At 41.5% G+C, this 12997-nt stretch overlaps 1 protein-coding gene across 1 annotated transcript; it reads right to left on the minus strand.

The window, feature by feature from the left end:
- Positions 1–1463: 1463 nt before the first annotated feature.
- SODALDRAFT_274861 (F-box domain-containing protein) lies at positions 1464–3148 on the minus strand (the record flags this gene model as incomplete). The annotated part of the gene is made up of 2 exons (XM_028607957.1): positions 1464–2721; positions 2796–3148. The coding sequence occupies 2 exons, from the start codon at positions 3146–3148 to the stop codon at positions 1464–1466; spliced, it is 1611 nt and encodes a 536-aa protein (XP_028467909.1).
- Positions 3149–12997: the final 9849 nt, after the last annotated feature.

Consider the following 12997-nt stretch of genomic DNA (forward strand, 5'->3'; position numbering starts at 1 on the left):
GGACCGGCCTACGTAGGTCTAAAAGGATTTTAACTTTATATAGGTTCCCCAACTCGCCGCTGTATAGCTATATTAGGCCGGCCCTCTTATAATAGCCGAAAAGATTAATATAGTACTTAATACCCTAATCGATAACCTTACAGCCTTAGCTTATAGGGTAATACCCCGGCGCTATACTAATACCCCCGGACTCTTAACTACCACTTAGTAGAACACGGAGCTAACCGCTCTTACTTAGGAAGTAAGACGTCTTTACCATAGATATATATCTAGGAAGTCCCGGAACCGATAGGATAAGTTCTAGAAAGCGGAGAGGTGCCGAGATAAGGCCGTGGCGGTAATAAAGTGGCTATACTAGTAATACCTGCTTTACTTAACTACGAAGAACAATAACCTCCTCTAGCGATTATAGAAATAGGTATAGACTAAAAAGGGAGCACCGCTAAACCCCTTATCGGTACCGCTACTATACCAGGACGATAACGATAAACTAGTTATTATACACGTGAAGAAAGCTAAAGTCCTTAACCGGAAGTTACCCCCCCCCCCCCTCCCCTTACCGCCCTTTGGCCTTTAGGCGTAGAATTTCCCCACGGATAGTATATCCGCCGCGGCTTATATTCCGATATTTTAATAGTTATTTATAGATCAACACGCTATATCGATGTAGCTAGATAGCTTCTTAATCGGTAGTAGTAAAAGTTAAAGGGTAGGTTTTTTACTTAGAAGTAAGATTCTTAATTATTAGATAAAGCGTAGTCAAAATCGTTATAAAATAGGTTACAATTAATTAAGGTAATTGTGTATAATTATTACTGTGTCGGACTGTTGGGGAACCGCTCCCAGCGTATTTTATATAGTGTAGATTCTGTAAGCGTCTACCTGGATTATAATCTTAGCAATCCGGCCCGTTACGTAACCGAAAAGACTCTAGTCTATTCGATAGGTTTTCCCCTTTACAGATACTAAAGAAGGACCGTATAGCTTAAATAGGCACCTATAAATTAGATATATAGCGGAGTAAGACTAATAATAATAATAAAAGACCTTAAGATATAAGTTATAAGTAATTAATATTAATAATCTATAACTTTAGATCTAAAATCTTACTATAAAATATTCATCTAATATTAACTAAAGTTTTAAAAGCTATCTTTGGATAACGAAATTACGTAAATACAGAACTAAAGCTTATATACTATAATATAATATAATATAATATAATATAATATAATATAATATAATATATATATATATATAGATAAAATAGGAGATATATATACTTTAATCTGAATAGGCATCGCTATAAGCTTAGTCAAGGCGTACTAAGTAGAACGCGCTGATGCGCTGATATTATAGACATAGCACTCAAACACCCTGAGAAGTTAGTGCCTATGAGAAACCGTCTCTTGTCCTTGAACAAAGAGGGGGCGAAATTGCGTTGGGCAGTGGCTGCCCCAACGTCAGCCATGTTCGTAGAGTTCTTCATCCACACCCTCCAGCAGAGGTTTGACGGACGCGCCCATAGTTGTCCCATAACACCACTCATCTTCTTCCATGCTACCGTCGTCTCTAATCAGGTCTAACATGACCTGCGCGTTCCGCTTGATATCTTGTGGTCGATCAACGATCCGGCGATCCAGGATAAGAGCCTCGGCTGTTACCGACCAGATTTGTTGAAGAGTCGGCAGGTCGGCAAGAAGCTGCCGTATATGCTCGCGACCTGGCATGTCAATCTGCATGCCTCCAGAGAGGGCGGTACTGAACACGGGGTCGATATCATTGTCCAGCGGCCAGGAAGCTTCTTCGCCTTTCCCGGCCCGGGAAGTACGTGTCCCTGGGAATGTCGATTTCGTCGCCGCCTCTCTGGTTGCTGTGGGTTTCATCCGCCCTAAAATCATCAAACTCCTCCGTGGCTTTGACGATGACTCCGGAGGGTCCCTGGTAAGGCTGCTGTACCAAGAATCCACAGCCGCTCGCCGACTGTTGTAACCCTTGATCTCCCAAAATCTTTCCACTTGACGAAGACCTCCCAGGCACAGAATAGCCACGTGAATCTCATCAGCTGGCTTTTCACGGAGGTAACCTCGCAGAGACCGCTCCACTCTACCGACATAAGATGGTGGGCGTAGGCGTCTGCAGAAAGAGGACACAACGAGGGGAAATATTTGGTGAACACGCAGAAGCGTTTGGCCATCGTACATATTCATGATTTGTGCCTCGATGGGGTTGAGCGTGAAGGGCACATGTCGCAAGCCGTAACCATCGTGCTCGAGAATATACTGAAGATGAAGCTTGCGATATATCTCGAAGAAATGCAACAAGGTGAACAGAAGAGGAATGAGACGACGTCGCATTCGTTCGTGGGACGGAGCGAACTCGAGGCGTTGCGGTTCAGTGGTTCGGAGGAATATCTCTTTGGTTATCCATTCGCACATTAAGAAAGACAGTTTCGCGGCGACATGAAGGCGATGCCACAAGCCACAGAGATGCTGAAAGTTGACGGTGGATGTATCAGAAGTTGGATAGAGACGACGAGCATAAGCCGGGACATGGTGATCGAGATGATATCGAACAATGGGTATTTCGTGGAATCTCATAAGTGCGTACCAAGGCCTTGACGCGAGACGTACATTCAAGACATCGGCAAGTGGGAGTGAGGAAAGAATTTGTATCTGAAGCTCACTGGGCAGTGCGAAAAACAACCGCTCGAATGGTTCACTGTTTGGTTGTTAGGTTCATAACACTGCTCCATCGGAGCCTGCGGAAGGGAAAGAACCAGAGGGCGACCATACCTTTGAGGCTTTGTTGTTTGCCCGGAATGGTGTAGCTTTTGCGGCTCCCGTTGCTCAACAACTTGATTTTGTTTCCCGTTCAAAAGGGGTACCTTGGACCGGAGACTAAAGAAGCGACCCCGGGGCTTCTGGTCTGAAGGACGTGGGCCATCATTCGCAGTCTCAGCTGCCTTGGAAGCACGAAGCGGGAGTATGAACGTAGATGGTGGAATCTGCGAGGTCGGAAGAACGCATGAGTTTACCGGCGAGAACCCTGAACCCCGAGGATCCTGACTGGAGGAAGGTTCGCTAAGCTGGTTGAGCTTGGTGAAGTAACGCTCTGAGGCGAACTCAGTGATATGGGGTGGGTCCATCCTGCTGGGCTGATGTGATGCGATCGTGCCGCCAAGGAGAATAGAGGGAATAATGTCATAGGTGTGTACAGAGCGTCCTTATTATGATTATGCCGGGGACGCCTGCAGCGCAAATGAAGAGACGACTGAGCAGAGCAGTCGCGGTCTACACATGACTGAGCATTGGAGCAATAGAAGGCGCCAGTGGAAATTCCAATGCAAAGGAGATACCGAAGAAATCAACCCATGCCCTTTTCTAATGCCCACGGGATGGCAAAACGATAATGGCAGGCTCGGAGCTCAAACTGATGGAAGTAGGCGAAAGGTTTCGCTAGGCACTTAGACTGTACAAGTCTATTGTGATCGTTGCGGAGAGAACGGGGGACGGTTGGTCGCAAGTCCACTATAGACCGCAGGCGGATAATTCTGAGAGCTGACGGCTGGGTGCCTCGATTGATTGGGTTGGGTGATATGAAAATGTAGCCACGGGACGATCGCCAATGTCCCAAGCTCACCGTGCTGATGCTAGGGTGCTAAAAGAACCGACAACGGGTAAAAGATCCGTGAGCAGAGCGAGTAACGAGCGTCCGACACGTAGCAAGCAATGTGTGGTAGTCTTTGAGACTGGAGTCGATGACAGAACAGGGCAGAAGCTATTGACGACCTCGATGGACGATCCCATGAACAGCGAACTGCGGCCGAGAGGGGGGTGGTGGTGGCGTGTATGAAGGAGTTCTGGAAGAGGGGAGACGCGAGCCGATTGAGCGTGACTAGATGGGTACTGGATCGCTGGGGAATTCGAGGGTGTACGTGAATGGATAGTGCGAAAGATCATTCGGGGAAATAACGGAAAATATTCATGACCGACCGAAAGAAACACCGCTATGGCGGAGAAGTCGACGCAAAGGGACTCTTGTCAAACCCGTACGATGGGCGAGTTTATGCCGCCTTGATCCACAGTGAAGACGTGGAGTAGACAACGGACCGACTTGGTCTCCAGGATCTCGGTGTCACATAGCATGATATACAGGTCCTTATGCATGGGAGCACGGCAGATATAGTATTAAATAAGAATATCAACACATTATTCAGCCCTATAGAGGATAGTGCTCGGTATATAGTATATATATATATATATATATACATATACAGTCTATAAGAATTAATAACTATATTAATACTTATATTATACATTATAAAGTCTATATTATATTAGATTTACAAATATTTTCATAAGTAATTTATATAAAAGGTTAATATAGAAAGTACGACTGAGACTTTTGGTTAGACTACTATTAAAGAAGATAAGATACATATTATAGTACTTATAGTTACATTTAGGTAGTACTTAACTTTTTTATAAACTATTATCTAATTTTTTATTAGTATCTATCTTACTCTGCTATGCTATCTAACCTATAGGAGCCTGGTCGGGGTATACGGTCCTTCCCGGGTAGCTCTAAAGGGAAAACCCTGGGGGAAAACCTCTATACTATTTCTTAGGTGGAGTAGTACCGCTATAGGGTCGATATAGCTCCGGTTCGTCTTATTTACGTATCCATAATTTGCCTCTAGGCTAGTATCTAACAGGGAAGGTAGCAGGCTAGGGCTTATAGGTTAGCCTAGCAGTCCGTTTATTGGGAAAAGTGAGGCCGGGGGACTACTAACGGGTTATGGATCGGCCACTATTATAAGGCCCCCTTATACGGCCTCCCTACGTCCCCTAGGTGCCGATACTATTATTCCTTCTGCATAATAAATAAAATAGGCAGGGTAGGCGCCTCCTACCTCCTTTAGGGATAAGTGCCTTCTATATCCGGTAGTAGGTAGGCTAAGGTAAGGCCCTGCCTTTAATTGTAAATAATGGGTACTTTATATTAATTACGTTCCTTTTTATTCCTCGTTTTCCTCCTTTATCTATATCGCTATAGCGTTTATTATACGGTTTTGCCCGCTATATTCCTATCATTATTCCCGCGGGTATACCGCTTCGGTATCTTAGATAGCTAATTACGGCTTTTATAGCATTTTCCCCTTCTTTCTTCTATTTATAGAGTTAAATCGGTATATAGTCTATAGCATAGCCTTTTAGTAATAGGGAGGCTTATAGCGTAGCTAGATTATAATAAAGCAATAGAACTAGCAATAGTAATAGCAATAGAGATATAAGTAGTTCTATATTATAGTAGTGCCTTGGTAGTAATATACTAACTCTGGATGTAGATAGCGCCTTAAAAGGCCTCGTCTAAGGGTAAGTTTACTAATAAAAACAATAATAGGGACTATAAATAGGGCACTATTCGGCTTATACTATAGAAAAGTTAAAGTAGTCTTGGAGCAATGGCTTTACGGCTAATAGATTATAGTTATCTATATTACTATAAGCGGCTAGAATATAATCGTAAAGTCACGGTGGCTTATACTACTACTATAGAAATAGGGGTAGATTACTACTAGTATACTAATAATCAGCGTTCTTATAAGGATATAAGTCTTTTATACGGTGGTAGCCCCGCTAGTATACTAATAGAAGTAGGTCTAACTAGGCGATAAGTCCTTTCCACTGCTAAGAATATATTTGTATAGAGGCCGCCGAAGACGGTATCGCTATAATAAGTTATTTCTTTTTGGCGCCGCTCTAGTGCCTTACTAATATTTGTGTAGGCTAAGGAGTGCCTAAAGGCGGCCCCCTTATCCTTTAGACGACCTATCTCTTAGGCGCTACTTTCCGGTCGCGGCTATAGCGGTACTTTATTAGTAGAAACAATTAGCTAGGGTAACCGGTTGATTTGTGTAGGGGACTCTGCTGCTAAGGGGAAAGGGGTCGATATCGCGGAAGATTCGTGGAGTGGTTATATAGTATCTTGATTTTCGTAGACTCTTGAGTATAGGTAGTTCGAGTGAGTTTTTTGGGTGGTGGTTTTCGAGAGATCTAGTACCTCGTCGGTGATGGTTTTTGATAGATCTATTAACTGATTCGGTGATGGTTTTTGGTAGCTCTATTAACTAAGGGGAGTGAGTCTCTTAAGACTTAAATAATGACGGACTCTTCGAAGGAGAGTAGGCTAGAATAATAACGGCAGACTTAGCTATATAATAACGGACTCTCGGAGATTAGTCTAATAATAACGGCGAGGCCGAAGAATAATAATAGCAGTGAGGCCGAAGAACAATAACAGCGGTAAGACCGAAGACCATTAACGGTAGTAAGGCCGAAGAATAATAACGGACTCTTCGAAGGAGTAGTCTAATAATAATAGCTAGGCCGAAGAATAATTGTAAGGATAGTATAGTATCACGCTATAAACGATGTAGTCTAGATATAGTATAAATAGTAGATGAATTATAAAAGGACTAGCTAAGTAGACCGACCTTGCCGTGTCTACGATATCTCTAGGGCTATAGCGCTACTATATAGCTAAAAGTCATGTAACCGCCTATTAGTGTGGCTCTCGATATATATACGCCTTCCGAAATATCATAACGTCCTTCTTATAAAATATAACTCTATTCGTTCCCCTTTTAATATAAAGTTATAGCTATAGTGTTTAGTAGTGCCATTATTATTGCCTGTTATATTCCCTAGATATATAGAATCGGGTATATATAATAGCCTAAAGCTTAGAATTCGTCTCTTAAATACTATACTCCCGCTTAACGCCTTAACGGCTACAGTCACGAGTATCCGTCTGTACCCGTGCCACGCTCCACTTATTTTGGTTCGTCTAGCACTGACTAGCTATAAGCTGGTACTGGACAGTTATATGGCCAGCATAGCTATATCGCCACTTGCTTCTCTACCCGCTAAAACTTAAGTAATAACTACTATATTTTTACTATTAAGTAATATACCAATAAAGTAACTATATAGAAAGTTTTAGCTAAATCGCTTTAGTCTTAGCGGATAGAGAAGTAAGTGGCGATATAATAGTCCTGGCCGTATAACTGTCCAGCACCAGCGTATAGCTGGTGAGTGCTAAACGAACCAAAATAGGTGGGGCGTGGCACGGGTATTATCTCGTATAGCTGGTTAATCTAGTCTGTTATAGCTATTATAGCTTATATTATCTACCCGTGATACTCGTCGGCTGTCTTCGTATACTTCCGATAGTCTATCTTAAATTAGTACACTAATAATGAGTAACTAACGTATATTTGATTTATTATCTATTAATGGTTTGCCTGTATTTACATAATAACCTAGTATCTATTATTATCGATTTTGTTATCGGCGATATTATATCTATTATATATACTATATAAGATATTATTTCTTGGTTTATCTAGCCTATCCTAAGTAATATAGGCTATTTCGTCGAGTTTATCTCTATATTCTCGGCATTAAGTCTAATTAAGCGTGGCTAGTTACCTGTATTAATTACGGATTCCTTAAAGTATTTATTTCTTGCCTCTGGTAATATATCCGTCTATTTCTCTTCCCGCTTAGACGATATTCTAAGCGTTGTAGAGATGGAGTATACAGCTTTCGTGACTAGTACGCTCGTTACGCTATTTAATATACTTAATTATAACTAAATTATTATTTATCCACGTGGGGGCGTTTCTCGTTATTATTATATTAACCGTGTTAATTAGTTCCCGCTATATCTTATTCTTAGTTATATTCGTGATATTAATACGTTCCCGGATTTATTAACGCTTATTATATGCCTATATATTGTCTGCCTTGGTAGATATATTAGCCACCGAATCCTATATTATATACAACAGGGGAGGACTATTTGTATAAAGGCAATAGACTAAATAGTATACTAGATATCGTATAATTCGGATGTCTTAAGTATTTAACCTTTCTCTTAGTGGAATTTTGAGTAGTCGGGGTGTAGTATTAAGTACCGTCTAAACTATTATTTATAGTATATTAGTATTACTAGTTAAGGATACTAGTTAGACCCATGACTCCTAGTATAACTATTACTGTATACCGGCTTGTTTATGCCCGCCGTAGTGTTAGTTCTCCGGGATAGGAGAAGGAGGCTAACTGCTAGATAGTATTCTTAAGTGCGGTTATATAAGCCTAACGTAGTCTATCTCGCGTGATTTAAGAGCTTTCCTGAATCTAATCGTCGTGATGACCCTACACTTATATAAATCCTTAACGGTAAGTGTTAAATTCTTCTCTGAATTAATGGTAAACTTCTCTAGCCCCTTACTAAAATAGTATAATCGGATATCTGGCTACTAAAAGCTGCCTACTAATAACTCCGACCTTGTAAGATCGTGGAAATTAATAGCTAGGCCTTTACCGGGGTTTAATAGGTAAAGGGATAGTATTCGCCTAATCTACGTAGGCACTTATACTTACCTATTCCCGTTATACTCGGCGGTGCGTGACCCCTTAATGCTTAGCCCCTAACTGGCGTTAGTAAGCCTTATAATAGTATCTATGCCATAGTAGCCGAGGTGTTCGTGCTACCTTTACGCTATAGTCTTCTACGGTTACCGCCGTTATTATGATTTTGTTTACGGGGTATTACGTGGGTGCCAAGCCCAAACCGTAAACACGGTAGCGGTGGCCGCGCGCTCGATTATATTCTAGCCGTAGATATCTAATAGCTTATAAATAGGCCGGTTATTAGCCGAGCTAACGATATTATTATTTATAGTATCTTAGCGGTAGCCTTAGAGACGTAGCTAGTATTCTAAGATAATATTAGTAACGAATTCCTTCTAGTATACGGTATTGCACAGGCGTAATAATATCTTCATACTAGATAGGGATTATACGCGTAGCCTAACCTGGCAGTACCCGAGGATAAAAGCCTTAGAGATACCTACGTAAAAAGAGAAAAAAAAAACACTATTAGATAGTTTAACGGCTATAAAACGACCTTGATTGTTAAAGAGGTCGATTAACGATCCTGAGTCTAGAATCGCGTGGTTTAGTAATACTTTAGCTTAGTCGATGGAAAAGGATACTCCCTATTAGTATAATCTTAATTGTATTATCATATAAGGACACTCTATGCCTACGTCTTCGGTATAATAGAATCCTAATCGCCCTCTCGTAGAGACGTTAAAGTTCGATACCCTATAGGTCTAAAGCTAATATGTGCTTGATCTGTTATTATTACGGCTAGAGTATTTACCCTATATAGCTTTAGTAGGCCGTTAAGGAGAACCCGCCGATTTTAATATATAGTAGGTATAGTATTGTAGAGTTAATGTTACTAAGGAGATAACTCCTTTATCTTACTCGCGGTAGCGGACCCTAAGGCTTCTTGCCTCTTCTATATCGCGCTCTCTACGCGGCTTTTAAAACTATAGTTACGTATCTTTTTTTTTTGTTTTCTTTTTCACTACACGTGTACAGCCCTAAAGCTATAGCGCGGCGCCTATCGCCCTAAGGCTGAAAGGCTAGTGGAATCTAAGTATAGTAGATCACGGTAATAAATAAAGGAAGTCCTCCGTAATAATCTGCCTAATCGACCTAAAAATAGGTAAAAACTAAACCAGAATAACTAGACCGTAGAGTCTGAGGTTTACGGCTTATACTACTCCGCCGAGCCTATTTTGATAGCTGAACGATAGGCCTCTAAAGCCTGTATTCCTCTTTGAGTACCGAATAATAGCGGCAGAGATAGGCGGTAAGCCTGCTAGGGCTTCCCGCAGGGCTTTTCGTTTGTTTTTATAAAAAGGGCAGGAAAGGATAAGGTGGGCAATGTTCTGTATAGAGGAGCCGAGATGGTAATAGCGGTCGTTAGGGCAGTTTTAGGCCCGTTTTTAGTAGGTTTTTAGGCATCCGAAGCCGGTTATCAACTAAGTAAAAGCCGACTTTACGCACCTGGGGCCCCGTATAAGTGGTGGTTTGAAGGAAAAGCGGAGGTTATCGCGGACTAGGCGCCTATAAAGGCGGCCTAATCGTACCGATTTACCCCTTTTATCCTCCCCCTCTTTATTATTCTATAGCGTCTGCTAGTCTTAAGTAAGAGCTTTATTTACCCGGCGTTTTAGGTGGCTAAGGGTGACTAAACTAATAGATTTAGTAGCTTTTTCGGGGTTTAACGCCCTTCTAGCCACTTTATCCGCTAGTTAGTTCTCTTTTATCCCTATGTGTAACGGGAACTATTATATAGAAACCGAAGTGTCTAGTGATTTAAGGCGTAAGATAAGGGCTTTTACTTCTATAGCTAATTATAAGATACACTGAAGCTACTAAACAGCCGCCTGTGAATCTCTAAGAATATAGCACTCTAGGAGCGTAGGCGTTTACGACAGGGTAGCGTGAAGGGCCAAAAGAATAGCTTATAATTTAGCGTCCGCGATTTTGCCAAAGGCCCCTAGGTTAAAGGCTATAGCTTTATAGGGCCTTCAGGTATTAGTCTACTATATTATAGGGGCTATAGCTTACGAGGGCCATATAGGGGGCCTTATAGAGTGGCCTAAAAATCTGTCGGTATAGAGGATAGCGGCCTATTTGCCTACGTTTTATTATATTTTAGAGAGGGCTTCGAGGTAGGCTGTTTTCTGATCGAGGGTTCCGGGGCCAGGGCCAGCGTCGGTGGCTATTTTAGACCGGTCTTTAAGAGGGAAAAAAGTACTAAGGTCCGCTATAGCTTCCGAAGCCTAGAGGGCTCCCCACCTAGCCATAGGACCCTCGGTATTGCAAGACTGCCCTACTAAAGCCACTATTTCTAGGCCTAGCCTATATAGCTATATAGTAGGTAGTAGGTTCTGTGGCCAGACGAGGTCGAGGTTTTTGTGGTTTTTACTCGCTAGAAGCTAGCCTTTAATAGGGTAGTTCGGTAGGACTTTTAACGTCCTAAAGGCATACAGCCTATATAACCTATTTAAGGCCCCTAAAGCTAAATTTAGCCGTTTTTCGACGTGGGGTTTGAAGAATAGCTTGGCATTAAACCAGACCCCTAGCTATATAATAGCACCTAGCGCTAGCTTTACTAGGTACCCCGCTATAGTTACTAGGGCTCTTTCTGTAGAGCTTTTCTAAAGAAGTGAATAGACTCTGTTTTTCGGTGCTCGAAAAGAACGTAGCTAACTTTCACTACGTCGAAAAGGGAGACTACGGCTTTTTCTAGGGTTTTATAGTTTTTCCTAGTCGACGTAGACTCTATAGATAGCTAAAAATCGTCGATATAGAAGAGCTAAAGACCCTGAAAATCCGGTCCCGCTATAAACTTACTCATATAAATCAGGAATAGAATAGGGGAAACCAGAGAGCCTTATAGGACCCCTATATTTAGGGGTGTAGGCTAGTAAACCTGCCCCTTAAAGGCTAGTTAAATACGCCTATATTCTGTAAAGGAGGCTATCTATTTAACTAGGTTCTGGGGGTAGTTAGAGTTCTTAAAGGGTCGTAAGTAGCTAAGGGTGGGCGACGTGGTTAAAGGCTTCTTTAATATCTAAGAATAGCGTACAAATCTTAGGACTTTAGCGTGATTTACGCTGCTTTTTAATATAGTAAAGGAGGAGGAGGGCCGTATCGATAGCAGATTATTACTTCCTACCTTATATTTAACTAGGGTATAAGAGGTTATCGCGGGTATTAGCTAGATAGCTAAGTCTAGCAGCTATAATCCTTTTAAGTATTGTACCTAGGCAGTTTAGAAGGGCTATAATGCTATAACATTTAGGTTTAGAATAGTCCAGCGATAACTACCGATTAACTCCTAGGAGAGCTAAGGGAACCGCCCTTCCTAAATAAATGTAGTATACGACTTAGGTGAATTCTATAGCGTTCTAGCTTGTACTTAGGGCCACGATATCCTTACTAAAGCCGTAAAGCTAATATCTTGCTAGGATAAACAGTACTATTCGATAGCCGCGCTAGCGTATAATTACTAGAGTCCACGTACTAATGCCTATTAAGTTAAAGGAGAGTAGCTCTTTACTATCCCGTAGTCCAGTACTATAGTTCTTAACCACGTCTAGGAGTATCTGTTCCTTAAAGCCTTTTATAGCTATTTATTTAGCAGGGGTAGGATTAAGTGGGCTTAGCGCAGGCCGCTTAGTTACCTTAGCTAGCGTAGTAAGGCTTAGTACGCTACTTAGGCGTAGCTAACCTAGAAACCCCGTGGCTAATAGGATATTAATAGGCTATTGCTTAGACTAGTTAGAGCCTGTAGTTAGTCTTTTAAGATATTTACATATTAGTTTATTATGTTTCTTAGTCTCCTCAGCGTATTCCTATAACTTATAGCGGAACTCCTTTTCTACAATAGTCTTGCCCCTTATACCGATAAGGTTATATATAGACTATAATAACAAGGTCTGCTCCCGCTAGTAGTTAAGTATAAACCTAGGAACTAGCACGGAATTAGATATACTCTACGAACCCGAGGCGATAATAAGACTACTAGTAGCTTCCGCGTTATTTATACGGTTAATATATATAGTAAAGTGGGGGCCGGGCGTGATAACGGGCGTATTAGTGTAAGACTTATAGGCTTTCTAGGCAGCCTTCATAACCTTCCCCGTATAATTACGGAGTATATTAGGGTTTTAGTCTATCTCTAAGTAGTCCTTATAGAGGATATTTGGGTAATCTTAAGATATAAGCTCCGTGTTAGCATTTAGTAGGTAATCGGACTAGGGAAACTGCCGAATAAGCTTCTTAGCTTCTTACTACGTAATCTCGGTGTTTCTTAGGGTACTCTACGGGTATAAAGATAATACGGTCTACGTTATATACCTCTAGGTTAAGGTAGCCCTAGACTTTAGCATATACTCAGAACTCGCGGATTATACTTCTATAGGATTACTTTTACTCTATAAACCGTTTACTAATAGCGTTTAGCTTATATTCTAAACGGTTTTCCCCGTTATAAAGGGTAACGGCGCGGTAATATCCGGCTTTAGTAAAGCTAGTACCTAGACTGTTAGGGTTCCTAA

Source organism: Sodiomyces alkalinus, assembly GCF_003711515.1.
Source record: "Sodiomyces alkalinus F11 unplaced genomic scaffold SODALscaffold_3, whole genome shotgun sequence".
NCBI lineage: Eukaryota > Fungi > Ascomycota > Sordariomycetes > Glomerellales > Plectosphaerellaceae > Sodiomyces > Sodiomyces alkalinus.